The sequence below is a fragment of the Aethalodelphis obliquidens genome, unplaced genomic scaffold, assembly GCF_003676395.1.
Source record: "Aethalodelphis obliquidens isolate GAN/ISIS:26980383/991018 unplaced genomic scaffold, ASM367639v1 scaffold65, whole genome shotgun sequence".
In the NCBI taxonomy this organism is placed as follows: Eukaryota; Metazoa; Chordata; class Mammalia; order Artiodactyla; family Delphinidae; genus Aethalodelphis; species Aethalodelphis obliquidens.
Genome location: NW_020838009.1, coordinates 3,981,265 through 4,007,070, shown reverse-complemented (window position 1 = coordinate 4,007,070; position 25,806 = coordinate 3,981,265). Strand labels below are relative to the sequence as shown.

The following is a 25,806-nucleotide window of genomic DNA, read 5'->3' as shown; positions in this document are numbered from 1 at the left end:
GTTAAAGAAAAAACGATGGGTGAAAAGAAAACATAGTACAGTCGCCAGTGAAAGCAATGAAACTATGATCATTGGCAAATAATTCATAATTTCCCCAGACGTTATTGGAAACTGTGCTTTGTCTTAGGATGTCTGAGATGTAAGGGAGCTCGGGTGGGGGCAGGCAGGGCACCAGCAGCAGAAGGGCTCCCCCGACAGAGACCTGGGCCACGGTCTCTCTGTGGCTCCTCAGAGCCCAGGCAGGGGCCCCCGTGCAGGCTGTGCCGTGGCCCCCCCTCGGGGCCCGTGTGCCTGCCCGTCTCCATTGGGTGCCCCTCCCCACAGGCTCAGCTCATTGCCCAGTCCATCGGCCAGGCCTTCAGCGTGGCCTACCAGGAGTTCCTGCGGGCCAATGGCATCAACCCTGAGGACCTGAGCCAGAAGGAGTACAGCGACATCATCAACACCCAGGAGATGTACAACGACGACCTCATCCACTTCTCCAACTCGGAGAACTGCAAAGAGGTGGGTGCCCGGGGCGGGGGGGCACAGCTGGCAGGCCGGGCGGGGTCGAGCCTTCCTGGTGTGTGGCCCCTGCCTTCGCAGCGAGCACTTGTGTGGGAAATGCGGTGCTGTTGTAGGGAAGAAGCTGCTGACGGTCAGTCTTAAAATGACCTTGAAAATGTGCCTTTTAATGCTGCTATTAGATGTGGGCTCAGCCCCTCGAGGTGTTTCTGGAAAGCGTGCGGGAGGCATCTTGAAAACAGGGAACTTGGGGCTCTGCCCAGGGTGCTGGGAAGCCGCCCGTAGTGAAGCCTTGGCAGGTTCCGGTGGGTTTCCTCAGGGGTCTCTAGAAAGTTCTTCTGAGAAGAGGAGCAAATCCCTGGGGGTGGCCTGTACCCTAACTGCTTGGGAATGAGTGAATGATCCTGGCTTGTTGCTGAATGGATGAATGACAGGCAGCTTTCTGTGAGTGACCCGTGAGGCAGAGAGGAAATAGAAGGACTTTTCCAGACAAGAGCGGGGGCCGGGCTGGGTGTGCATCTGGACTCTGAGAACACGTCCCTCTAGCCTCTGTGTGTCTGGGGCGGGGGGCGGGCACGGGAGCCGGGACACTGGGGCCGAGCTTGGGGCTAGAGGAGGGGGTCTGTGCTCCTGGTTCCCAGGATGGTTGGGTGGGTCCCAGGAGGCCTTGGGAGCCAGAGCTGGACGAGGCCAGGGAGACAGCAGGCTGGCCACGAGGAGGTGGCCTTGGTTCTGAGGGCAGGCACCTGGCCCGGGTTGGGCTGGTCCTTCCGGGATGCTGGGCAGAGGCCCAGCCCCCAGCCCCCATCTCAGGTGGGCCTCTCTTACCCTACCCATTTCCTTGCAGCTGCAGCTGGAGAAGCACAAGGGTGAGATCCTGGGTGTGGTGGTGGTGGAGTCGGGCTGGGGCTCCATCCTGCCCACCGTGATCCTGGCCAACATGATGAACGGAGGTCCAGCTGCCCGCTCGGGGAAGCTGAGCATCGGTGACCAGATCATGTCCATCAACGGCACCAGCCTGGTGGGGCTGCCGCTCGCCACCTGTCAGGGCATCATCAAGGTGGGTGCGGGGCCCCACCTCACTATATCCTCGCTGCTTTGTAATCCCCCCTCACCCGCCAGAATGCTGAGCCCAGAGAGACCCACCCAGTGACTTTGAACCCAAGACTGTACCACGGCCCTGACATCAGAGAGGGACCTGGGCTGCCCCAGGTGAGGGTCAAGGACCTGTAGATGTCGGGTGACCAGCTTGTCTTAGTTTGCCTGGGACTTTTCGCTGACAGTCTCACCTGCTGGGCAAACAGGGAGGTTGGTTCCCCTGCCTGGATCTGAGCTGGGAGGCTGCTCTCACCGTCTGACCCATAAGCCTGCAGGTTCGGGAGATGCAGACCCTCCCTAGAGAGAGTCACGCTGAGGGGACACAAACAGGTGGCCCCTGCTTGTCTGTGAGAGCCCCCCGGGCTGAAGCGTCAGGCAGCCATCCAAGGGGACCTCAGCACGGCAGTGCCTTTGCTCTGTTTAAGGGTCCAGACAGTGGCTCAGCCTACGGGGGGCCATCTGTCCCGCGGCTCATTCCCTCCAGCCCTGCTGTGGTCTCGGGGCTGGAGGATGGGCCTCTGTTCTCCCTTGTCACTCAGAGATGAAGGCCCTCTGAGGGGGCTCCTGGACCTGGGGACCCAGTGGGTACTGTGTAGCTAGACAGACAGACAGGCACAGAAGAGGCCTTCATCAGAGGTGCCAGAGGCTTGGCCAGCCGGGCCCCTCGCTCTGAGGGCTGCAGCTCCTGGGGCAGCCGGGCCCCTTCCCCTCCCCCCACCCAACCCCAGGCCCATGGCCGCAGCATCCACTGTCCTCTGGGGCCTGAGGCCTCCCTTGGCCTGTCTCGGCACAGACACCAGAGCCTCCTGCTGACAGATTTCTGCTCTGCCGGCTGCACCCTGTCCTCGCCCCACCCCCAGCATGAGAGTCCATCACTGGAGGATGCTTTGTTTTGAGGAAGGTGCCCCCACCTTCCCAAACAGGAAGTCCTCCTGCACTCAGCATGGCCAGGGCCCCTCCTGGGCACCACCAAGGGTGACCTAGTGCCCGCCTCTTGGTTGTGCACAGGGGCGCTCGGAGCCTGGCCTTGCCCCCAGGGCAGCTTTTTTTCTCCCAGGTCAAAGGGCACACCAGAGCACAGGGGCCACGGCACGCACTGCCACCTGGGATGCAGTACCCCTGCATCCGGTCAGTGCGATGCCTGTATCCACGCACAGAGGGACACCAGGGAGGAGAGGGGCCTGCCTGGCTCGGTCCCCCAGCTCCCGGGGCTCTGCCCTGCCACTGGCTCACCCTCCCAGCGGCATCTGAGACCCACTGGGCCTCCCGTTCCTGCTCCGCAGGGTCTGAAGAACCAGACACAGGTGAAGCTGAACATCGTCAGCTGCCCGCCGGTCACCACCGTCCTCATCAAGCGGCCGGACCTCAAGTACCAGCTGGGCTTCAGCGTGCAGAACGGCATCGTGAGTCCTCTTGGCAGCCTCCACCGTGCACGTGGACGGCCTGGTGCAGGGAGCTGGGGGGCAGCTCTCCGTCCCTCCAGAACCGCTCCTGTCTGAGGGGGCAGGTCCAGGCAGGGCGGGCGGGCCAGCGTGTGGTCACGGCATGGGTCCCTCCAGCCCTGCCCTTGGCACCCTCATCCCAGTGGTGGCTGTTCTCTGCAGACCCCTGCTCTGGAGTGGAGGGAGGAGCCCTCCCACCCCTGCAGTTGGGACCCGCAGCCGATGGCAGTGTCAGAGTCACTGTGTGCAAGACACCCACCCACTCATTCATTTGTTCATTCATTCGCTCATTCACTCACCCATTCCGAGCCGTGTGTGAGGTTCCTGAGCTGTGTCAGGCAGGGCCCCAGCCACTGAGGAGGCAGGAGGGCCTCCAGGAGGAGGTGATGCTGGGCTTGAATGAGTGCTGGTCTGGCCAAAAGTCTGTGCCTGTTCCTCAGGCCGGAGTTCTTCCCTCCAGAGTTCCCACCTCCTCTTTGACCCGCGTGAGCTCTGTTTCCTGGGTTGTTTCTCCTGCAAAGTGGGCAGGCAGAGATGTGGGCAGGGAGGGATGTGGCCACAGCTGGAGGACAGAAGAGGGAAGGCCGGTCACTTCCAGATTGCTTAAGCTAGCCCAGAGCGCTAAAAAGCCAAGGAAGAGATTGTGCGGTGGACGGGGGTGGCGTCAGGTTGAGGGGGGGGACGTGTGTGTCCCTCCACGGTCACAGAGGGGGCGCATCGGGAGAACGTTCTAGAAACAGGACTACAGATGAGACAGAATTTCCCCCGTCACTACCTGGCGCAGGAGTGTGGAGAGTTTACACGGGGCCGGGGAGAGTCACAGGACGTCTCCGTCCCCTCTGGGTTAGGGCGCACTTGCTGCTGTAATAGATGTTCCGCGGATCTCAGCGGACTGAGAGCTGATCTGTTGTTTGGGTCACAGTCCAGCGTGGGAGGGGCTTCGCGCCACAGGGTCGCTCAGGGGCCCAGGCTCACCCCCCACCCCCCGCAGGGCGCTCTGTGTCTGACGGGCGCAGATGTGGCTCTGGCCATTTCTGTCTACATCCATCTGGCCAGACAGGGCTCAGTCACGTGCCCCACAAACAGGGCTGGCCGGGAAGGTGGTCCAGCTGGTGCCCAAGACGAAGAAGGAAAGGGTGTGGGTGCATCTGAAGCTGACACTGGCCGTACCTTCCCAGCTGTGTGACACTGGGCAAGTCACTGAAGCTTTCTGGGCAGGTTGAGAAAATCCATGAAGTACCGAGACCTCCAAGGAGGGCCCACTGGGCCCAAACTCTGCAGAGAAGAAAGGCCCCTTGGCACCATACCCAAGCACGGGGGCCCAGCCAGGCTGTCTGCACCCCCTGAGAATTTCCTTCCGGAACATGGCATCTGCCCCGGGAGTTGGCCAGTTGGTGGTCCAGCTAGCGCCACCTGCCCGGCTGCTCTGCACACACGTGTCCGGGGCCGTGCAGGAGGCTGCCCAGGCTCCCTGCCTGCAGCTTCTATGCGCACCGTGTGGATGGGCCTGGGAGCAGCTGGGCGGGCCTTAGACCTGCCCCTGACACCCTGAGCCACCATGCAGGGCCTGCCTGGGTGCCGTCCGCAGGACCTCTCTCCCTGGGGTGGGGGCAGGTGGGTGGTAGGGAGGACTGTCAGTGACCGGCAGCCCCTGAGACGGCCCTGCTTGTGTGACCCTGAGGGCTGCCCCTGCCCTGCTGGGCAGCCTTGTGGGGCCCAGGCTGTCCCTCCTGCATGGCCCCGGGGAGCTCGCCATCTAGGTGGGCCTGGTTCATGGTCTTTGTAAGATGCAGCCCCTGTCCTGCTGCGAGCCTTGCAGGGGGATCGCGTGATGCATCAGGGCCGGCTTTCCCCTCAAGGCCAGGCTCCTGGGGGGTGGCCAAGGGCTTTGCCTGTTCTTGGGGCCCGATGCACCCCCCCAACCACCAAAAAGCAAAATCCTTCCCCTGCAATACTCCCTCCAGCCAGTTCATTTTAATCCTCACTACAGCCTAATACGGAGCATGGGGACTGGTCAGGAAGCTGGGGCACAGAGAGGTTTAGTAACTTGCCCTGGGTCACACAGCTTGGGAGGCCGTGGGGACCGAGGTGGGGAAGGGGGACGAGGAGACACAAGAAGGGGGGCTCTGCCTAGAGTTTTGTGGGGGCTGAATTGAAGCGAGCGGGAGAGGAAGGGGAGGCAGTGGAGAGGACAGGTGTGGGGTGGCCTGAGTGTGGCCTGGCCCTGGGCCTTCCCTCTCAGAGATAGGGGAGGGGAGGCTGGCGGGGTGCATCCCTGGGGAGTTACAGGAGGGGTCTCTGCGGCGGGGGTGTGCGGGGATGTTCCCAGGTTGGTATGAGTGGCTGGGAGGCTGAGACCAGGAGGGCTTCCCAGAAGGTTTGGGGGTGTCGGGTTCAGGGTCACAGCAGATCTGGGGTCTGGAACTGGGGAAGTATTACCCCCTGATTCTGAAGGCAGCGTTGCCAGGCTGCCCTTCCCGGGTCACAGGTGTGCACACAGGGGTCCTGGTGCCGCCCACTGCTCGGTGCCTCTGCTGCTGGTCCAGGGTCCGAATCCCACGGTGTGTGCGCTTGGGGCCAGCTGTGGACGAGGAGCTGCGTGGCCCCCAGCACTACCCACCCACCAGCTGGCATCCTGCCTCTGTGATTGGGGGTGCGCGTGCTAGGGGCCAGGAGGCAGGGGCCGTGGTGGCTCCCGGGGGCTTTCCCGCCCTGAGAGCACCCGGGAGGTGGTGGCTGCAGAGCAGGTGGCGGAATGCCAGGCTGGAGGTGGTGTTTGTCGGCCCCAGTGCAAACCCGCTGCCGTTTTCTGCCTGATGCCTCCAGAAACGTTGCCGGTGTCAGGTGCCTGTTTCAATGTCTGGGGTGAGCAGTTAGGTGAAGTATGTCCCAGCGCTGGGGCGTCAGGTACGTCTGGGTGTTGTCAGGTGAGAGGGGAGGGGGAGGGGCCCTCTGCATGGCTGTCAGTGTGCACACACCGGTGCGTGTGCGTGCGTGTGTGCGTGCGTGCGCGCGCGCCCTCGGGTGCGTGTGTTTGGGGGCTGCCATCCTGAGCACTGGCCCCGAGGATCTCAGTGTAGCTTGTGTTTTCTTTAAAGCAAGAGGCCCTGTGGCTGAGAAGCTGGATTACCTTGTGAAATCTGCCCCTCTCTCCCGCTTTTCTTTTGGCTCCGACTCTCTCCTAGAACTTCTGCTTTTCCTGGTTGTTTTGTTTTCAATTGTGGTAAAATACAATTAACGTGAAATTTACCATCTCAACCATTTTCCAGCGTGCGGTTCAGCAGCGTTAAGAACGTTGACATTGTTGTAGAACCAATCTCGAGAACTGTTTCCATCAGCAGAACTGAAAGTCTGTTCCCGCGAACACTGACTCCCCACCTCCCGCTCCCCCAGCTCCTGGTGACCAGCGTACTACTTCCCGTCCCTGTGAAGTTGAATATGACATACTTAGGTACCTTATATGAGTAGAATCATACGGTTTTTGTCCATCTGTGACTGGCCTGTTTCACTCAGCAAAATGTCCTCAAGGTTCATCCACGTCGTAGCATGTGTAGCAGGATTTCCTTCCTTTTTAAGGCTGAATCGTGTTCCATTGTGTGGAAACGCCCCATTTTGGTTGTCCGTTCCTCCACTGATGGACACTTGGGTTGCTTCTATCTCTTGGTTACTGTGAACCGAGCTGCCGTGAACATGGGCGTGCAGGACTTCTGGTTCTCCAGTCTGTCTAGTTCCATTGCTGCAAGACTTGTAGGCCTGCTGGGGCGTCTGTCTGGGGTATCAGTCCATCTGTCTGTCAGTTCTAGGAACCGGGAAAGGCCACCATCTGGCCAGCTCTTCCTGCAAACCTGGGGCTCCCCTCTTGAGCCCGTGTCTGTGCGTTGGTCTGGTTAGGGAGGGCATCCCCTGTCCCCATGCACAGATGAGGACGCAGGAACAGGTAGCTGAAGGGACCTGCCCCAGGCTCCCTTCTGGGCAGTGGCAGGGCAGGCGTTGGCCTGCACGGCTGTCGTGGGGAGCTTGCCCTCTGCCCGTATCAGATGCTGGCGCGTGTGGTCGGCGTCAGTGGGCGAACGCACGCGTGGACCTGAGCCGTCTGTGAGCTGTGCAGGGGCTGTCCTGTTTGCATCTAGGGTCCCGGGTGTCAATAACCAAGTCACAGAGGTGCCTACAAGGCCCTGTCGTGGCTAGCCAGCCGCCTTTCCTCCCACTGGGACTGCAGGGCCCGCAGAGCCCACGGATCACATGGGCCCCGCAGATAAGTTCCCTGCGTCCCTGGAAAAGTCTGCTGACCCCTGAGTTAGTCCTGCACAAGTGCTTTTCCCATTTTCAGCTTCATTACGCCCAAAGTACAAGGCATTCGTTTGCAGACAGGCCCCAACTGAGCCAGTTAACGCTCCTTCTAAATGGACCCCTCCTCTCTGTTCCCACAACACCATGGAAGAGATCAGGACGTCCGCAGCTGGGAGACACCAGCGTTCCTCCTGAGAGGCGCACCCTGAGAAATTAGAGCAGCCCAAGGCCCTGGGTTCTGGGGGCACGCCTCGTTTCGGAAGGCCTGCCGCCCGCACGCGTGTGTACGTGCACGTGTGTTTGTGTGTGCATGTGTACAGGCGTGTGCCCACATGGCCCTCTCCTCAGCACTTTCTGCTCCCCTCCTGCCCCCTCTGCCAGCCTGGCCCCCCAGGTTCCAGCTGAGGTCCCCTGCCAGGGTCTGAGTCCATCGTCCTGGCAACCCCCTCTTAAGGTGCAAAGCTATTCTCTCCCTCTCCCTGTCCCATTCCCCTCTTTACCTTCTGTCCCCAAATCTCCACCACGAGGGAAGATGCTACCACTAGGGACTTAGGGAAATAGCACCTGTTACGGGGTGTCCCAGCTCCCATCAGGAGCACCTGGGCCCTGCCTGACACCTGCCAGGTCTTCCTGAAGCCTGGATCTTCGAAGAGCCAGTTACACTGGGCACAAAATGCCCTTAAATCATCTGGGTGGGGGGCGGAGGGGATAAAAGTTAATCCTTGATACTGACAGGTAGGCAGAGCCTTCACAGCACAGGATGGCTGCTCCCCTTACTGGAAAATGGGTGGTGGGCTCAGCCCGCTTCTCTTTCTCCACCGAGTCCGGTCTGGCCCAGGTGCTGCTGTAGGAGTGGCCTTGGGCTGTGACATCAGCCTGCATCTGTGTCTCCTTCTAGAAGAGAGGGGTCCTGAGGACTGGGAGGGGCCTCGAGGGCTTCAGGCACCGCACTGGGATTTACACACACCTACGCACAAAGTGGATCTGGAAAGACCACAAAACAGATGACAGGTGGGAGTCCTGCAGGGGTGCCGGGGCCAGCCTGGGGTCAGTGGCCTTTCAGCCTATCTCAGCCTTCAGAAGATGCCAGGCCAGTGCCGAGGGAGAGCACGGGCAGCTGGGCTGGAGGGGTCCTGTCTGGGGGTGGAGAGTCAGCCCCTAGCCAGTGGAGCAGCCCGGCCAGGGCCGGGATGGGAAGGGGCTCTGACCCAGGTAGGGGCCCCAGGTGGCGTTCGTCACAGGGCATGGAGGAGGCCTCGCAGCGTTGAGCCTCGCGGTGGGAAGGGAAGAACACCAAGCCTGGGGGAGGCTGGCCGTCCTGCCTGCACCTGCGCCTCCTGCGGGCAGGCCAACCTTGACCTTGTAGGAGGCTGGCCAGAATCATACGAGGACCCCTCAAAAGCCCTAAAAAGCTCCTGGTGGCATTTTTGGGTTGAGGAAACCGTACAGACCAAGGCCTCCGTGGGTACAACGAGGCTGTCAGGTGATGCGGGGTGTCCCCCGGGCACTCAGGGGACAGGGTCCCACCAGCCTGGGCCTCTCCTCCCACCAGACTCTGGGCTCGGCCTTCCTCATTCTCAAACACGTCTGGTACAGGGCAGCCTTCAGGCAGGACGGCTGGGATACTGCTGCAAGGGGCCCAGGGTAGAGGTGCCTGGCAGAGGAGGACAGGGGAGACCTTCAGTGCGGGTGTGGCTGTTCTCGGGCAGCCTCGGCCCCAGGGACGTTGCCGGCTGCCCTCGGCTGGGGGTGGATGAGAGGCCTGGCGCCCTGCCTGTTCCCTTCCGCCCCAGCCTCTCTTGCTGCAGTGCTTTCATCCCCCCCCCCCCCCCCCCGTGGCTCCCACAGGGCCCCGGGGACCCCCCGGGGGCAGCTGCCCCCCCCCCCCCCCCCCCCGTGGGCCCGGGGGCTGCTCGCCCCCCCCCCTGTCTGCATGGACCCACCTTCTGACACCCAGTGTTTAGTGGATCTCACACACACGGGGGCTGCATCATCTCTTTCCATTTGTCGGCTGGTGAAATCACCACCTCCCCGTGACGGGGGAGCAGTGACCGTCTTCACTGGAAAGAGGAGCAGAGTGGCTGCTGGCGAACCTGCCAGATCGGCTTTACCTGCACACCTCCCGGCCTCCACACCCCTGACCCAGGAACAGAGGCTCCGGGTGGCTGGGGCAGGGTGGGGGGGCAGATTCCAACCAGCGAGGGCGGTGGTGGGAGGTGGGGGGGGGGACGGGTCTCCCACAGCCATTTTCAAACGCATTCCGTAACCTCCCAGTTGGTGAGTCGGCAGACGGCATGTAGGAGCGTCTGCCCTGGGGCTGCATCCTGCGTGTGATTAATTCTTCTCCCCGTCGTTGGGGGCTGGAGGCGACTGGCGAGCGTGGCGGGGACCCTGTGCTGACCCGACCACCCTCCGCCCCCGTGTCGCTTAGATCTGCAGCCTCATGCGCGGGGGCATCGCGGAGCGGGGCGGCGTCCGCGTGGGCCACCGCATCATCGAGATCAACGGGCAGAGCGTGGTGGCCACGGCCCACGAGAAGATCGTCCAGGCGCTGTCCAACTCGGTGGGAGAGGTGAGAGGTCACTGCCCGAAGCCAGAACCGGGCTCTCGGAGCCCAGATGTTTCCATGGCCGACATCTAATCCCCGAGGGCGTGTATAAGGTGCTGGGGAAGCACCCCGGAGCAAAGCCTCCCTTCTGGGCAGAGCCTGTCCCTGTGGGGACCTGGGCACATCTGCTGGCTGGCGTGCTCCCACCCGGACCTTCCTGAGCCTCCTCCAGGGGCTGCATCAGCTGAGCACGGCTGTGTCTCCCACGGGGGAGCCTTCTCAGGCGGGCTCTGGCACCCCCTCCTCACCCCGGGTAACTGTGGCTGATGGGATGGGGGTGGGCATTCGCAGGCCGGCCCTGCTGTGCTCCCCTCTCCCACCCTGCTGGCTGTACCCCGCCTCCTTTTCTGCTTCTTTCTGGCATCAGTGTGATGCCATGCCAGCGTGAGGGTGGACGGGGTACAGAGCGGGGAGCTCAGGAGGGAGCAGGGTACCTCAGCGGGGGACGTAAGATGCTGGGAGTGGGGGTACCAGCCCAGTGCTGGGAAGGAGGCCTCCCCGGTGCGGGTGTGTGTGTGTGTAGGTGCGTGGGAAGCGGGGAGTCAGGGTGAATGGGTGAGTATCTCCCTGGGTGAAGCCTGGGTGACAGCAGCGCAGAAGGGGCAGACAGCGCTGAGTGGTGGGTGACACGGGACGGCTGTGGAGGCAGGTGCTGGGCGGGGAGTTTAGGTTTGATTCTGAGGGCGGTGGGGACCCAGGGGCTGTGTGGGGAGAGGGCACGGCTTCCTCTTTGGAGGCTGGTGGGGGGAGCATGGTGCTCTTCCCTGAGGGGCCTTCAGATCATGTCCGGTCAGGACACCTTTCCTGGGGCCACGGTAACCCACTCAGTATTTTGTGAAAGTCCCAAGGCTGGGGGAGGAGGCCTGTTTCCCTGCATGGGTGGTGGCAGACAGCAGCTCTCAGGAAGGAGGAGGCCAGGTAGGCGCCGTTAGCCTTCTCTTACAAATGGCTTCAAAGAAAGGAAAATCCAATTGTCCTAAGTAGACGCCTCGAGACAGCCGCCCCGCTGGGGCCATCAGTCGGGCGGGGGAGCTGGGCTGGGAGCGGGAGAAATGCGTCCGACTGTCTGGACCTGAGGTGAATGGGTATCAGTCAGGCTGGGCCTCAGGCCCAGGGTGTTGGAAGCCGGTCCTGGCTGGTCCTGAGAGATGAGCTTGTCTGCCTGTGTTTTCCATCATCCCTGAGCACATTCGGAAAAGGAGTCACCGATCACTAGATCTGGTGTTTTGCTGGGCCTTGGGGGTGGGTTTCAGGTTGAGGAATTAGAATGAATCTGCTGATGGGAAAAGGCTTCGCAGGCTGATGAAGGAGCAAACGTCTAAGTGGATCAGACAGATCCTGGTGTTGGGGGCCGGGGGGGGAGCCTGGGTGACAAGAAAACGCTTCGGCCAGACTGGCCATCTGGGTTGGTCAGATAAGGCCTGAGAACGGCTTGCCCGGAGGAAGGGCAGGCCTGGGGGGTTGGCTGCACACCCCTGGGGGTGGCTGCACCTGTGGCCGCCTCTCCCTGGGCGCTGGAGGTCTGCCAGCCCACCCCCTAGAGCCACGGTCACCCACAGGGGCCTGAGCACGGCTGGGTCCCCGGCTAGCCTGCGGAGCAGAGTGCTTAAAGGAAGCAGAAGCAGAGCCCGGGGCCCAGGTGGGATTTAGGGTATGTGCCCCCCACGGTTGGCCTCTCCGGGTAGCCGTCTCTGTGCCTTGCTGGCGTACCCAGCCTCTGTGGTGCCAGGGACTGAGGTCAGGCCCCAAAGGCTCATTTGCTAACTGACCCCCAGGGGCTGGGGGGCTCCAGGCCTCCGCCCGCCGCACACGCACTTTGTGTGTGAGCCTCTCGGTCTCATGCCGAGGCAAAGCTTGCCCCTTGCAGTTTCCAAGGAGGCCTGGGCGCCCCAGCCTGCCTTCAGCTCGGTGCACAGTCAAAAGTCCAACTTTTTATGCACCTGGTGTCAGCTTGAGCTGAAGGGAAAACGGCCCTTGACCGCGTGTAAAACCCTCTGAAGACCTGGACGGGGCGCCCAGGTCACAGTCTGCGCAGTCAGGGTACGCTCTCTAAGCCGCCATCGGGGTGGTGACCACGGTGTCGACTTGAACAAATGCACAACGTGAGAGTTGTGAGTTGTTTTATTTGGGGCAAAATGAGGACTGTAGCCCAGGAGACAGCATTTCATATAGCTCTGGTAAACTGCTCCAAAGAGGCAGGGGGGAAGGTCACTGTGCATGTGATTTTGGTGAAGGGGGAGGACATGCAATGGAGCACGTATTTTTTGCAGGAGGTTCTGCAAGTCTCCTGAGGGTTACAGCTAGTCATGAGCAGCAGACGTCACCAGGAAGGATCTCGGTGTTTTTCTAGATATGAGGAGATGTAAGAATTGGGCTCATAAAATGGGCTCCTGAAAATATCTCACTATCTGAAGACCTGTTCTCCCAGTTTTCCCCAGAGCACAGAGGGCCTCACTCCTGATCTCCACCCTGAACTTCTTTCAGGGGGTGTTGAAGGTCAGCAGCTGCAGTGGCACCTGCTTCAATCCTTGTAGAGGTAGATGGCAAGTGCCCGAGACAAGTGCCAATTTGTAGCTGACAGCCCACAGGTCATTCTTCCTCCCCTCTGGACGCTGGTACTTTACACAGGACACGCTCAGGGGACTTGGGCATCGCTGGCCTCGCATGCGGGGGGCGGGGGCGGGAGGCGGAGGCAGGGAGGGCTGGGTCAGCCCCTCTCTCTCATTGGCAGATCCATATGAAGACCATGCCTGCCGCCATGTTCAGGCTCCTCACAGGCCAGGAGACCCCGTTGTACATCTAGGCTGCCCGCCTGCACCCCAAGGAGTGGGAGCCGGACCCAGGACCCGACCCCTGAACCCACAGCCCACCTGATGACACTGGCTCCTCCGAAGGGCATGCCCTCACCACCCACTTTTTTTTTTTTGGACCAAAAGGGGTCTTTATCCAAGGAGAGTCACAGGAACCAGTCTTTGTAGAACAGTCACGTATTTTGCCACATTCTGAATTTTCTCATTGCGACGGACAAGGGTTTGTCTGTACGTCCGTGTGGTGTGGAGCCGTGGAGGGCGAACGTGGGTGCCCCCGGATGCGGCTGTGCGGGGAGCCCCTCGAGGACAGCGCGCTCCAGGGGGCAGCAGCGGCGTGCCCCCGCCCTCGGCTGGGGCTCGGGTTCCTGCGGGGAGGGCGCCCGACTGCCCTGATGGCTGTGTGGGCAGCCAGCTCTCAGGATGGGACTGGTCACTGAAGTTGGGGGACACGTGGTTGTATTTCCCGAGAAAGGAGACATCCCTGAGTTACGTAAATGGTGAGATCCACAACCTCAAAACTCCACGCCTATTGAGACAACACCACCATTTTGACTTTCGACAACAAACTGCTCTTCAGTCGTTAGGATCTTCCGACGACCCGTGACCACGTCTGCCGCCCGTGCCCGCCTGTCCGCTGGCCCCTGGACGCCCCCGGGCAGCCTCCCACACAGGCCGGCGGCCTCGTTACAATCTCTGTCTACACACACGCATCCACACGTGAGCTCCCCCCTCGGAAACCAGACCCTCCCCGGACACCTGGAGCCTGCTATCCCCGGGGGCCTGCGCGTCCGGGTGCCGTCACCGTGAGCAGTGTTCCAGTGCGTGTAGGTCAAGTGCAGCATAGTCTAGATCCGCCCCGCAGAGCTCAGTGTTCACGATGTCATTTTGTCCGGAAGTCTCTCTCTTTGGCCCAGGCCTTGAAGATACACTGTGACTTAAGAAGCCTTACCATGCAGTAACTAAGCTCTAGGACCACTGGATGAGGGTGACCTGTGTGTTGCATGCAGCTGACCTTGGGAAGACTCGCTAATACCACTAATAAACCTGAGGTCATGATGGAAAGCTGTCCGTGTGGCTGGTTTGTTGACGGAGAAGTGGCCGCCCAGCTTTCCTCTAACTCCGCCCCTCACAGCCCGGCTCCGGGTGGGGGCCTCCCTGCCAGGTCTGAGGGCTCCAGGCACCATCCCCGCAGGAGACAAGCTCCTGACTAATTGGATGAGGGACAGTGGGAGGCTCGGGCTTCTCCTGGTTCAGATGGGAATCATCTCTGGGAGAGGTGTGTGCGTGTACAGAGCAGAAAGCGGCCCACCTATAGCCTGGCTCCTTCCCTGGGGCCGCCCTGCAGCCCGTCTCACCTGATAGCAGGACTTGGCAGTGCTCCCATCACTGACTGCGTTCTGTGGTCACCGTCCTGGTCCCGGTGTCCCCTGGCATGGGGATCTGGTCAGAAGCCCTGGGCGGTGTTCCAGCATGTTATCAAGGGACACTGGGCAAGCCGGGCCCCTTCTCTGGCTGGGATCTTAGTTCCATGCTGTGAGCCACTAGGCAGGGATGGCCCACACCCTGGGGTGAGAGCTGGAGGGAAGAGGCCTCGGCTCGGGGGGGCCCAGGGGTATGGCCCTGCAGCGCCCAGAATGAGGCAGGTGAATGGGCTCCGGAGAGGAAACCCACGGCTAGCAGATGACGGGGGGCAGGCGTCCCTTCATGTGCTACACATTTCAAAGAAAAAAAAAAAGAGAGCTTTAAGTCAAGGGCCTGCATTCCTCCCAGAAGCTGGGGACACGTCCCACAGAGGGACAGCTGTGGGCCGGGCGCCTGCCCGCTCCCCTCACACCCCCAGGGTCTGTCTCCAGAAGGATGTTAGGGAACACAGTCAGGTGCCAGGGGTGGGTCGTGCTCCGTGGTCGGTCGTCCGGCCTGAGCCCTCGCTTGGCACCTGGTCACCAGCAGTACACACGGCTCTCGGCATCTGTCCCGATCAGACCTCAGAGACAGAGGCCAGAAATAGTTTTTATTAAAACACTGATCATTATGAAAACACCTTGAGGTACATTAAATAAATACAGCCTGCCAGTTGTACAAACAGGCTTGAAAACAATTTCCTATAAATTCTGCCTTAATAGCAGCATCTGTGGATCAATACAGCTGTGGGGGAGAAAACATCCATTCGAAATAAGCTTTCTTTTATGTGGTTTGTTACACGCATTTAATTTGTGTCATTGTCACCAGCTGAAGAAGCCCTTAAGTCCTTGTGAAGGATAAGCGCCCCCCTGTTTGCCATAGAGTAGGGGTCTGGAGTTCCTCCAGCCCAGCATCCTTGTGGTCCCTGGGTGGGGGTCTAATGGCAGTGCCAGACAGGCACTGGCTCTGTGCTGGCCCTCTTTTTGGTGGGGGAGGTCCAGGAGAGCACAGGCCCCGGGCCCTGTGCAGGGGGCATCCTGGGCCTTGGCTTCCAGCGCAGCCCGTGGGGACCTGCCTGCTGACGTGTTAACGAGAGCAAGGAGACCAGGGCCGAGCGGACGAGGACGCACCAGTGACGGGGGGACACTGCCTTTCCCCTTGGCTATGAGCCGACACAGCCTGGGGCTCAGGGCGCTCGATGCCGGGGCTGCTGGTTCCCAGGTGCCGCCGAGCAGAGCGGGGTTGAAGGTACCCGGGCTGGGGAGTCAGACCCCGGCCCGTTGCCAGGCACCTCTCTCTTCCCGGGACCTTTCCTGGGAGCCAGGTGCCTGGGCCCTGCAGGAGCCGACGTGGGCCCTCAGAAGGTGTCAGCCCAGTGCTGTAGAACTGGGTACAGTGTACTCACCCGCAAGATAGAGATGCTGTGAGGACACGTGTGAGGGCCGAGCACTTGAGAACGGCCGGCCGGTGGGCTTCAGGCCAGAGCACCTACCTGCACCCAGGGGGAGGCACAGGCTGTGGCAGGTGCTCGGAGGCAGGAGACATGGCGCCCTGCAGGGAGGGGAAGCAAAAGACACAGAGCAGCAGGCCAGGCCCCCTGGAGGTCACCCAGCCCGCGGCAGGGTAACAATTCTGATGCCCGTGAGGTGGGGTTGGACGCAAGGGCTGGCCTCACTCGAGAGGCAGCCTGTCTGAGACCTGCAGGCTTGGCCCAGGGCCCTGCCGTGAGCCCCCCACCCAGGTGAGACCCCTGCAGCCTGCTAAGCTCTGGTTGCCACCCCAGAGATGCCTTGATGCCGAGGCCAGGGCGCTGGGGCCATCCATGCTTTGCTGGGAGGCTGAGGGGAGGCCCCTTGGAAAAACCATCAATTTACTTTACCTGCAGAGAGATTTACTTTTGGGGACTTCAAAAGCCCTCAGTTGAGAAAAATTAGAGTAGAGATTTCCCGTTTTATAGTCTGGATAAAGTGCTCATAAATTCTCCTCTGTGATGTCTCGAGCGGAGAAGTTCCGGCTATCATCACAAGGCCTGATTTATATATTGGTCCAGCTCTCACCTCCGGACGGCAGTGACCGTTGATAACATTAGGAAGCAAAGCATTGGCAGCTGACGAGGGGCTCCTCGGGGTGTCTGGCAGCCACACTCCAGGATGGCACAGGTATCCCCGTGGCTGCAGAAAGTCCTTGAGGACAGCGCTGCTCCACGACCCTGGTTGGGAAGCAGCTGCTGCTGAGGTTGCCAGAACAGGGCGGCCCAGGGGTCCTAGAAAGTCCAGGGCACCCAAGCTGCTGTGGCGAGGCTTCTGCGCACCCAGCTCGAGGTGGGGGTGGTTCACGGAAAGGAGTGGTCGACAGGTGGCATCTTCCAAAGCACACGTGGCGGCTGCCGCCCGGCTGGGGAAGGGGCTGCTCTGAGTCATCAGAGACCCCTTGAGGCCAGTCTGGCGAGGGCAGATGTGGGAGAACCCCGGCGGCTCGCCATGGGGGCTTATTGTTACGGGGCAAATAACTACTCAAAGTGCTCTGTGCTGAGCTGGCTAAAGAGACAGTGGAGAGACAGCCAGAGAGGAAGCTGGGAAAATGCCCTGGGGCAGGGAGAGGCAGGGAGGGGTTGCCCGGGAGACAAGGTGTGGGGGTTGGGGGTGCAGGTCCCTCAAAGCCCCTTGCCACAGGGTGGCCGGGCCCCCCTGGGGAGTCCCTCATTGTATGTTTGTTCACAGGGTGGCCCTGTCGCCCTGCGGGCATAAGGCTGGACCCCCGCTGCCATCTGGGCTAGAATGACTTACTTTCTTAAAAATCAGCCTCTAAGAAAGGGTTGATCATTGATTCAAACTGCAAGGGGAAATGGGCTCATTGCCTGATGGACTCCTCTACCCCTTTAAACACTAAACTAAATCGGGGTGGGGGTGGGGACTGGGGTGCAGGAGAATCCTGCTCTTCCATGGCCCCGATTGTGAAGATACTTCAGTTTCTCTAGCTACATGCGTGTCCCCTGCCACTGGATCGCTGTCACGTGGCTAGTTCAAGGTGCTACCTGCCTGACAACAGGGAAGAATTCACGATGGACACGAGAGAGTCATCCACTGTATCACTGGGACAGGTAGGAAGCGTCAGCCCCCAGAAAACAGCCGATGGGGTCCCCCTGGAGGAGGGAAGGGCCTCCGCCGCTTGATCCACCCGGGGAAGCAGCCTCTCCCCACAGGCCCGGCGTCCCCGGCAGGGACTCTGGCACCAGGTCTGTCCATGTCCACATCCAGACGGAGGCGCCTTCACAGCTGGTCCAGGACACGGGCGCTGAGGACGGCCTCCTCCACGTGGCACTCCTCGGAGGGGATGGCCGAGCGAGCGGAGCCCACCACGTGCCTCACCTCCACGGGAAGGGAGCAGCTCGAGTGTTCCAAGAACTTAGCCACCAAAACCCTGGCGTCCGCGTAGGCCTTGCTGTCCACTAAGGAGTGCGGCCGCTCTTTGGAGACTGTCTGTAAGGCCTCTGGCTTTAACCGCTGGTCCGTTTTCCAGGCATCTGGTTCCCTGGGGGGTGAAAGCTGGGGCCGACAGGCACAGGCAACCATGACAGAGTGAGACAAGGAAGCTGAAAACCAAGGGAAAATGCACCATCTGAAAACACCCGACACAAAACAGAAGGCAGCCGTCCACTAACTTCTCCGAAAAGCAAACACAGGGATGCTTGGGACAAGCTTTCCGCTGGGATTTCTGTGTTCCCCAGCTGGCCGTCGCTTCGCATGTCCCCTGGCATGGCCCGGCCCCTCGCAGCCCTGAGTTCAGCCTGCAGTAACCTAGAGGGGCCGCAGCCTCCTGGAGCCGAAGGCTGGAGATGGGAGGGCAAGATTCGAAGCCGGCCAGCGAGAGAAGTGCAGGGCGGGGCAGGGGTCTCCATTCCGTGTGCCTCTCTGCTGGAATTCCCGAGCTCGCAGGGGGGCTGCCCCTTCTCAGCCTTCCCCAGCTCAGTGACCTTCGCCCTTGTGGGTTGGGTGGCATTTGGAGACACGTCTGCCTTAAAAGCAGAGCTGGGGGTGGCAGAGGGGCAATGAGAGTGCCCTCCCCACGTCAAGGGCACAGACAGCAGCCACCTCTCACGAGGCAGCAGAGTCGCCCGAAGCCCAGGGCCTTGTGCTCAATGCTCCCCAGGCCGAGGGCAGGGAGACAGAACCAGCTACCAGCGGGCCCCAGCCACTCCAGATGACCCTCCAGAGAGAGAAGCTCCGGGCGGTCAGCTGTGACCAGCTCGCCAAGCACCAGATTAAGACCCGGTTGCTCAATCTACGTTTCAAGTCACACAAGGAAACACGTCCTGGGTGGTCTGGGGTATTTCTGGTGGCAGCGAGCAAGCCTGGCAGTTAAGCGTGTGAAACTGTGTAAGATCCACACGGGGGCCTGTCTCCCCTCCAAAGAGAATCTCGTAAGTACAGTGACACAAGCAGCCGTGTGGTGTTAAATTAGCTGTAGCCTCTAATACATCTGCCAAAAGAGCAGGGGAGGCAGGGCAGGCCCACCTTCCAAAGCCCAGACATCTGGGGCATCGCGTGCCTGGGTGACCCTGGGAGGGGCTGTGTTTAGACACAAGGCAGCCGAGGACCTCTGGTCACCCCTGCCCCCCACACTGTGGTTATCAAAGGGTTTCAGAAAAAGAGCGTCTCACCGGTTCCCCGTGCAGCCCGGGACAGTCCTGCTTCAAGATCCTGGCTGCAGGATGGGGTGTGTGACGAGTCATCACCTGAACCAGAAAGAGAATTCAGTTAACACACAGCCGGGGAAAAGGAATTGCCGATAACACCGGAGTAACCCTCCTGAGGATAAGAAATGGATTTCAGATGCAAGAGCAGCAGAGGAAAACTCCTGAACTTAAGCCAGCCGGCGCCCAGGTGGCTCCCACCCAGGGCAGGTGGCGTCCCCAGGGCCCGTCACTTCCTCAGCGTGGCCCCGGGCACAGGTAGCAGGCCAGTGCCACTGAGAGAGGAGGCTGAGGCGACAGGGCGGTGAGTAGGATGCAGGGGTGACGACTTGTGATCAAGCCACCGCAGCAAGCCTGGTGGGAGCACAGCAGGGGCCCCAGACTGTCCGCCCCCCTTACAGGCTCTGGACATCGAGATCACATTCCCCGTGTGGCCCTGAGGCAGGGCCCAGGGCTGGACTCCACTCCCAGCGGGCACCGAGGCCTGCAGTGTCCGGGCAGAGCCAGGCACGCCCTGGGGACACGGGGCTGGGCCAGCTGTACCTGACGCCCTGGAGGGGCCCCACGAGGTGGGGTCGCTGGCAGAGCGGGCCACGCGCCTGGGACCTGGCCGCGCCCGCGTGCCCTGGGGGGGGCCCTCAGGGGATGTGCGGCGCGGGTGTGCGGCGGGCAGCAGGGTGCCCGTGGGGCCGTCAGAGGGTGGGCGGCTCAGGCCCGGCGTGGCAGTGCCCTCGGGGGCCAGCAGGCTGGAGCTGTCGGCCGGCGCTGCAAGGCAAAGGACACGGCGTTAGCGCTGGTGCTGGGCAACTACCAAGCCGCCACCACGTGGGACAGCGCCGCCCACGTGCCCGTCCGCCACCCAGGGTCCTCCCAGGGGGTGGGGGCAGCCCAGCCTCCAAACTCCAACCCTGGACAAACCCTGTCATCTTGCGGGTGTGGAAATCCTGCCCAGGCTGATAGTGCTCTGTGTAGAAAGCATGGGGGGACCAGACGATCCCCCAAGAATCATTCCAGGAGGGGTACGGGTCTCCACGAGAGACTCCAAGTCAGAAACCAGCCGCGTCTCCCATCCAGGGCATCCCCTGGGGGGTCTGAAGTACAGGAAGGTGGGGGTCACGTGCTCAATGGGCAGGGCCCATGCAGAGAGAGGTCGGGGCTCTGAGGGACCCCAGGGCACCCTAGCCAGGCACCGGTGCCCACCCCACGCAGGGGGTGCAGCTTGGGCCCAGAGTCCAGCCCCTCGTCAGGCAGGTGGGGTAGCCCAGCCGTCTGAGAACAAACCGCCCCCCCCCCCCCCCCCCCCCCGCCCGCTGCAACTGTGCCAAAAGGCACATCCTCAGTCCAGCCCTGCCCGGCTCCGCGGGTGGGCCCGGCCATCAGGGTTTGAACAAGCCCCGGGGGATTCTGATGCCCCGAGTGTGAGAACCGCTGCTCTGGACCGGTCATGTCATGCCGCTTACGCTGGGCTTTACCCCTTGCTTCTCCGCAGGTGGCACCTGGGGTGGAGGCTGGACCAGAATCTGTCTAAACAGGGTCCCCAGTGGACCTGTATACACATCAGGGCTTGAGGAGCGCTGCCCTCTACCCTCTTCTCTCCCATCACCAGACCACCCCAGGGCGCCCCCCTCTAAGGCTCCTCACTGCCCCCCTCCCCCCACTGAAGGAGATGTTCAAGGTGAGTGGCCCACGTGGGGAACATATGCTAAGAACCACAGCAGCCTGAACTCTTACAGTGGGGGAGGCTTTGAGATCTGTTCCTTCCTCCCCTTCCTGTGGGTCCTGGGGGCACTTCTCTGCTCCCAGGGGCCCTGCGAGCCCCACATCTGTGCACATGTCCTGTGCCCAGGGCCCACCCAGTCACCCCCAGCCCACAGCCGAGGAAACTCTGCTGAGAGAGGGCGGGGAAGAAGGTGGCAGGCCACCGAGTGGGAGCTGGCGGAAAGCGGACCCATTCCGGAGCACACGGGTTCGGCGCCCCCCTATCCCCCACTGTCTGTCGCTGCCCTCCTGAGAGATGCTTTGAGACCATCAGTGCCATGAGTCCACCTGGAACAACAAAGATGAGACAGACCTCACATCTCACATGCAAAAAAACAACAACAACAACAAAAAATTCTTCAGGACGATTAATCCTTTTCTTCTTTAAGATACCATAAGAGTAGAAGAAAATATGGGAGAATAAATCTACTGCCTTGAGGGGGTGAAAGACTTTGTAAACATGATAGAAACCATAAAGGAAAAGCTTGATAAATTTGACAACAGCAACAAAAACATGGTAAACTTGTGTACGGCAAAGGCCTCATTAACAGGCTTCAAGAAGCAAAGCCTGAACTGGGGAAGCAAACCTGCCATAAATAGAGTCACTCTTACACATTTTCTCACTTCTCTATTTAACAAATATTTTTCTTATAAACCAAAAAAGCAAAACAAAAACCAAAAACAACCAGAAATAAATAAATGCAACAGAAATAAATGGACCCAAAACAGACCTACAAGTTGATGATAGATATGTAAGAAGGTGCAGAAACTCAATCCTATGTGTGTGTCAAGTTCACCTACAAGGATGGTAAAGGTCCCCAGGAGTGACAATGTCTTGGGGTGTCACAAACACTCTTGGTGGGAACATAAACTCGTCATAAAACCCTTCCAGGACACAGTGTAGTCAATACATCCAAGTCTAAAATACACATTCCCCTGGACTCAGCAATTTCCCTCACTGGAATTTATCCCAAGGAAGTAATTGGTCAAGTGCTCAAGACCAAATGTATAAATGTAGAAAAGAAAATATACTTTCCTGTCTCCTTAGAAAACTTCAAACCTAGACATTGTCATTACTAACACTCTCAAAATCTTTTCAAAAATCACCCAGCAAGTATATTAAAAGTCTTTTGAATAATATTCATTCCTTCACATTCTTTTTGATCCCAATTCCCTCTCTCTCTCTTCCACAGCTTTACTGAGGTATAACTGATATGAAAAACACCTGTGCCTATTTACTGTATATAATTTGATGAGACTGGACATATGTACACACCCTTGATCCCAAGTTTCTTTTTTTTTTTAATTTAATTTTTTTTTGTGGCTGCATTGGGTCTTCATTGCTGTGTGTGGGCTTTCTCTAGTTACGGAGAGTGGGGGCTACTCTTCACTGCGGTGCACGGGCTTCTCATTGGTGGCTTCTCTTGTTGCAGAGCACCGGCTGTAGGTGCATGGGCTTCAGTAGTTGTGATGTGTGGGCTCAGTTGTTGTGGCTCGTGGGCTCTAGAGCACAGGCTCAGTAGTTGTGGCGCACGGGCTTAGTTGCTCCGTGGCATGTGGGATCTTCCCGGACCAGGGCTTGAACCCATGTACCCTGCATTGGCAGGTGGATTCTTAACCACTGCTCCACCAGGGAAGTCCCCCAAGTTTCTTAATGTCAGTGAAAATCCAGTGGTTGAGTTCCTCAAGGAAATGCAAAGAGTCATGAGTGACAAATGTGACCTAGCTCTGAATATAAGTAATTAATAGAAAACTTATAAAATTAGGACAGCATTACAGGAAAAGCTTATGGCCCAAGGCTGGTCACTCTCATTTCTGCACACCCTCCCCTCCAGGGTTGTGTCATGTGCCTACATTTTTATAGAAGTCATAATCATGGTGGACCTCCAGGGTTTCACTTAACGGATCGAAAACATTTTTCCTAATAATGTGTAGTGATATATTCAGCTTGTGTAACACATTTTCCTGAACTCTTATTAAAGGACTTCATTGTCCCCCTCAGTTTTTACTGTTATGGAAAAGGCAACAACTTATCTGCATGCTTACTTTTCCTTTTTCTGCATTACTCCCCGGGGGTGATTCTAGAAGTATGAGCACATCTAATGGCATAAATATTTTCACGGCTCTGCATCCCAAACGCTTTGCCAAAGCAGTGGGCTGACTTACAAGCCACCAGTTAGGGCCCCCATGTCCTCATCACTATTTTGTTATTTTAACAAATAGCAAAACAATATTGTTTAAAAAGACAATAACAGAATCTCCAAAAAAACAAAATTCTAGAGCTAATAAGTGCACTCAGCAAGGCTGCAGGATTCAAGGGGAACACATGAGTGAATCCCCTCCTATTGATTCAGAGTCAGTCCCATGTACTGACAATGAACACGCAGAAACCAAAGGTGTAAACCCAGTGCCATCAACAGCTGCTCCAGAGAAAAATGAAACACGAAACACACACACTAAGGAAAGCTGCCCAGGATCTGTATGCTGAAAACGATACCATGAAACCAAAGCTCGAAAACCATGGAGACAGACTGTGTTCACGCCTCCGAAGACTCAGCTTTAGAAAGATGGCGATTCTCTAAAATATGGCACAAATGAACTTATCTATGAAACAGAAACAGACTCACAGACATAGAGGACAGACTTGTGGTTGCCAAGGGGGAAGGGGAAGGGAGAGGGATGGACTGGGAGTTTGGGATTAGCAGATGCAAACTAGTACATATAGGATGGATAAACAACAAGGACCTACTGTATAGCACAGGGAACTATATTCAATATCCTGTGATAAACCATAATGGAAAAGGATATATATGTATAACTGAGTCACTTTACTGTACAGCAGCAATCAACATTGCATTGTAACTCAACTCTACTTCAATAAAAAGAGAAAGATGGTGATTCTATCCAAATAGCTGTACAGGTTTAATGCCTGTCAAGATCCCAGCAAGGGAGACTTCCGTGGCAGTCCAGTGGTTAAGACTCCATGTTTCCAACGCGGGGGCCATGGGTTCGATCCCTGGTCAGGGAACTAAGATCCCACCGGCCGTATGGCCAAAGCAATGATAAAAAAATAAATTAAAAAAATGAAACACAAATACATGGAGGCTAAACAGTGTGCTACTAAGTAACCAAGAGATCCCTGAAGAAATTTAAAAAATACATAGAAACAAATGACAACAAAAACACAATGACCCAAAACCTATGGGATGCAGCAAAAGCAATTCTAAGAGGGAAGTTTATAGCAATTCAATCTCACCTCAAGAAACAAGAAAAATCTTAAATAAACAATCTAACCCTACACCTAAAGCAACTAAAGAAAGAAGAACAAAGAAAACCCAAAGTCAGTAGAAAGAAATCATAAAGATCAGAGCAGAAATAAATGAAATAGAAACAAATAAAACAATAGCAAAGATCAATAAAACTAAAAGCTGGTTCTTTGAGAAGATAAACAAAATTGATAAACCTTTAGCCAGACTCATCAAGAAAAAAAGGGAGAGGATGCAAATCAATAAAATTACAAATGAAAAAGGAGAAATCATAACTGACACTGCAGAAATACAAAGGATTATAAGAGACTACTACAAACAACTATATGCCAATAAAATGGACAACCTGGAAGAAATGGACAAATTCTTGGAAAGATACAATTTTCCAAGACTGAACCAGGAAGAATTAGAAAATATAAACACACCTCTCACAAGTAATGAAGTTGAAACTGTGATTAAAAATCTTCCAACAAACAAAAGCCCAGGACCAGATGGCTTCACCGGTGAATTCTAGCAAACATTTAGAGAAGAGCTAACACCCATCCTTTTTAAACTCTTCCAAAAAATTGCAGAGGGAGGAACACTCCCAAATTTGTTCTACAAAGCCATCATCACCCTGATACCAAACGAGAAAAAGATATCACAAAAAAAGAAAATTATAGACCAATATCACTGATGAACATAGATGCAAAATTCCTGAACAAAATACTAGCAAACAGAATCCAACAACATATTAAAAGGATTATACACCACAATCAAGTGGGATTTATGCCAGGAATGCAGGGATTCTTCAATATAGGCAAATCAATCAATATGATACACTGTATTAACAAATTAAGGAATAAAAACCATATGATCATCTCAATAGATGCAGAAAAAGCTTTTGACAAAATTCAACACCCATTTATCTCCAGAAAATGGGCATAGAGGGAACCTACCTCAACATAATAAAGGCCATATATGACAAATCCACAGCAAACATCATACTCAATGATGAAAACCTAAAAGCATTTCCACTAAGATCAGGAACAAGACAAGGACATCCACTCTCACCACTCTTATTCAACATAGTTTTGGAAGTCCTAGCCATGGCAATTAGAGAAGAAAAAGAAATAAAGGGATACAAATTGGAAAAGAAGAAGTAAAACTGTCACTGTTTGCAGATGACATGATACTATACATAGAAAATCCTAAAGATGCCACTGCAAAACTATTAGAACTAATCAATGAATTTGGTAAGGTTGCAGGATACAAAATTAATGCACAGAAATCTCTGGCATTCCTATACAGTAGCAACGAAAAATCAGAAAGAGAAATTAAGGAAACAATCCCATTTACCACTGCAAAAAAAAGAATAAAATACCTAGGAATAAACCTACCTAAGGAGGTGAAAGACTTGTACTTAGAAAACTATAAAACACTGATGAAAGAAATCAAAGATGACATAAACAGATGGAGAAATATACCCTGTTCTTGGATTGGAAAATACAATATTGTGAAAATGACTATACTACCCAAAGCAATCTACAGATTCAATGCAATCCCTATCAAACTACCAATGGCATTCTTCACAGAACGGGAACAAAAAACTTTACAATTTGTATGGAAACACAAAAGACCCCGAATAGCCAAAGCAATCTTGAGAAAGAAAAATGGAGCTGGAGCAATCAGGCTCCCCAACTTCAAACTATACTACAAACTACAGTAATCAAGACAGTATAGGGCCTCCCTGGTGGCACAGTGGTTGAGAGTCCACCTGCCGATGCAGGGGACACGGGTTCGTGCCCCGGTCTGGGAAGATCCCACATGCCGCAGAGCGGCTGGACCCATGAGCCATGGCCGCTGGGTCTGCGTGTCCGGAGCCTGTGCTCCGCAGCAGGAGAGGCCACAACAGTGAGAGGCCCGCATACTGCAAAAAAAAAAAAAAAAAAAAAAA

At 57.2% G+C, this 25,806-nt stretch overlaps 2 protein-coding genes across 2 annotated transcripts in view; one reads left to right on the top strand and one right to left on the bottom strand.

Annotated features, from left to right (window-relative positions):
- The window catches only part of APBA2 (amyloid beta precursor protein binding family A member 2), a 63,686-nt gene extending 49,590 nt beyond the window's left edge, over positions 1 to 14,096 (top strand). The window contains exons 7-11 of the mRNA XM_027089094.1: positions 325 to 504; positions 1,352 to 1,564; positions 2,886 to 3,005; positions 9,766 to 9,906; positions 12,674 to 14,096. Coding sequence (XP_026944895.1) covers positions 325 to 504; positions 1,352 to 1,564; positions 2,886 to 3,005; positions 9,766 to 9,906; positions 12,674 to 12,745 — 726 coding nt within the window. The 3' untranslated portion in view covers positions 12,746 to 14,096. The remainder of the gene's footprint in view (positions 1 to 324; positions 505 to 1,351; positions 1,565 to 2,885; positions 3,006 to 9,765; positions 9,907 to 12,673) is intronic.
- ENTREP2 (endosomal transmembrane epsin interactor 2) overlaps positions 10,469 to 25,806 on the bottom strand; it is a 364,454-nt gene continuing 349,116 nt past the window's right edge. The window contains exons 9-12 of the mRNA XM_027089095.1: positions 19,390 to 19,611; positions 18,814 to 18,888; positions 14,108 to 17,745; positions 10,469 to 12,288 (exon numbers count right to left, since the gene is read on the bottom strand). Of these exons, the coding sequence (XP_026944896.1) occupies positions 17,423 to 17,745; positions 18,814 to 18,888; positions 19,390 to 19,611 (620 nt within the window). The 3' untranslated portion in view covers positions 10,469 to 12,288; positions 14,108 to 17,422. The remainder of the gene's footprint in view (positions 12,289 to 14,107; positions 17,746 to 18,813; positions 18,889 to 19,389; positions 19,612 to 25,806) is intronic.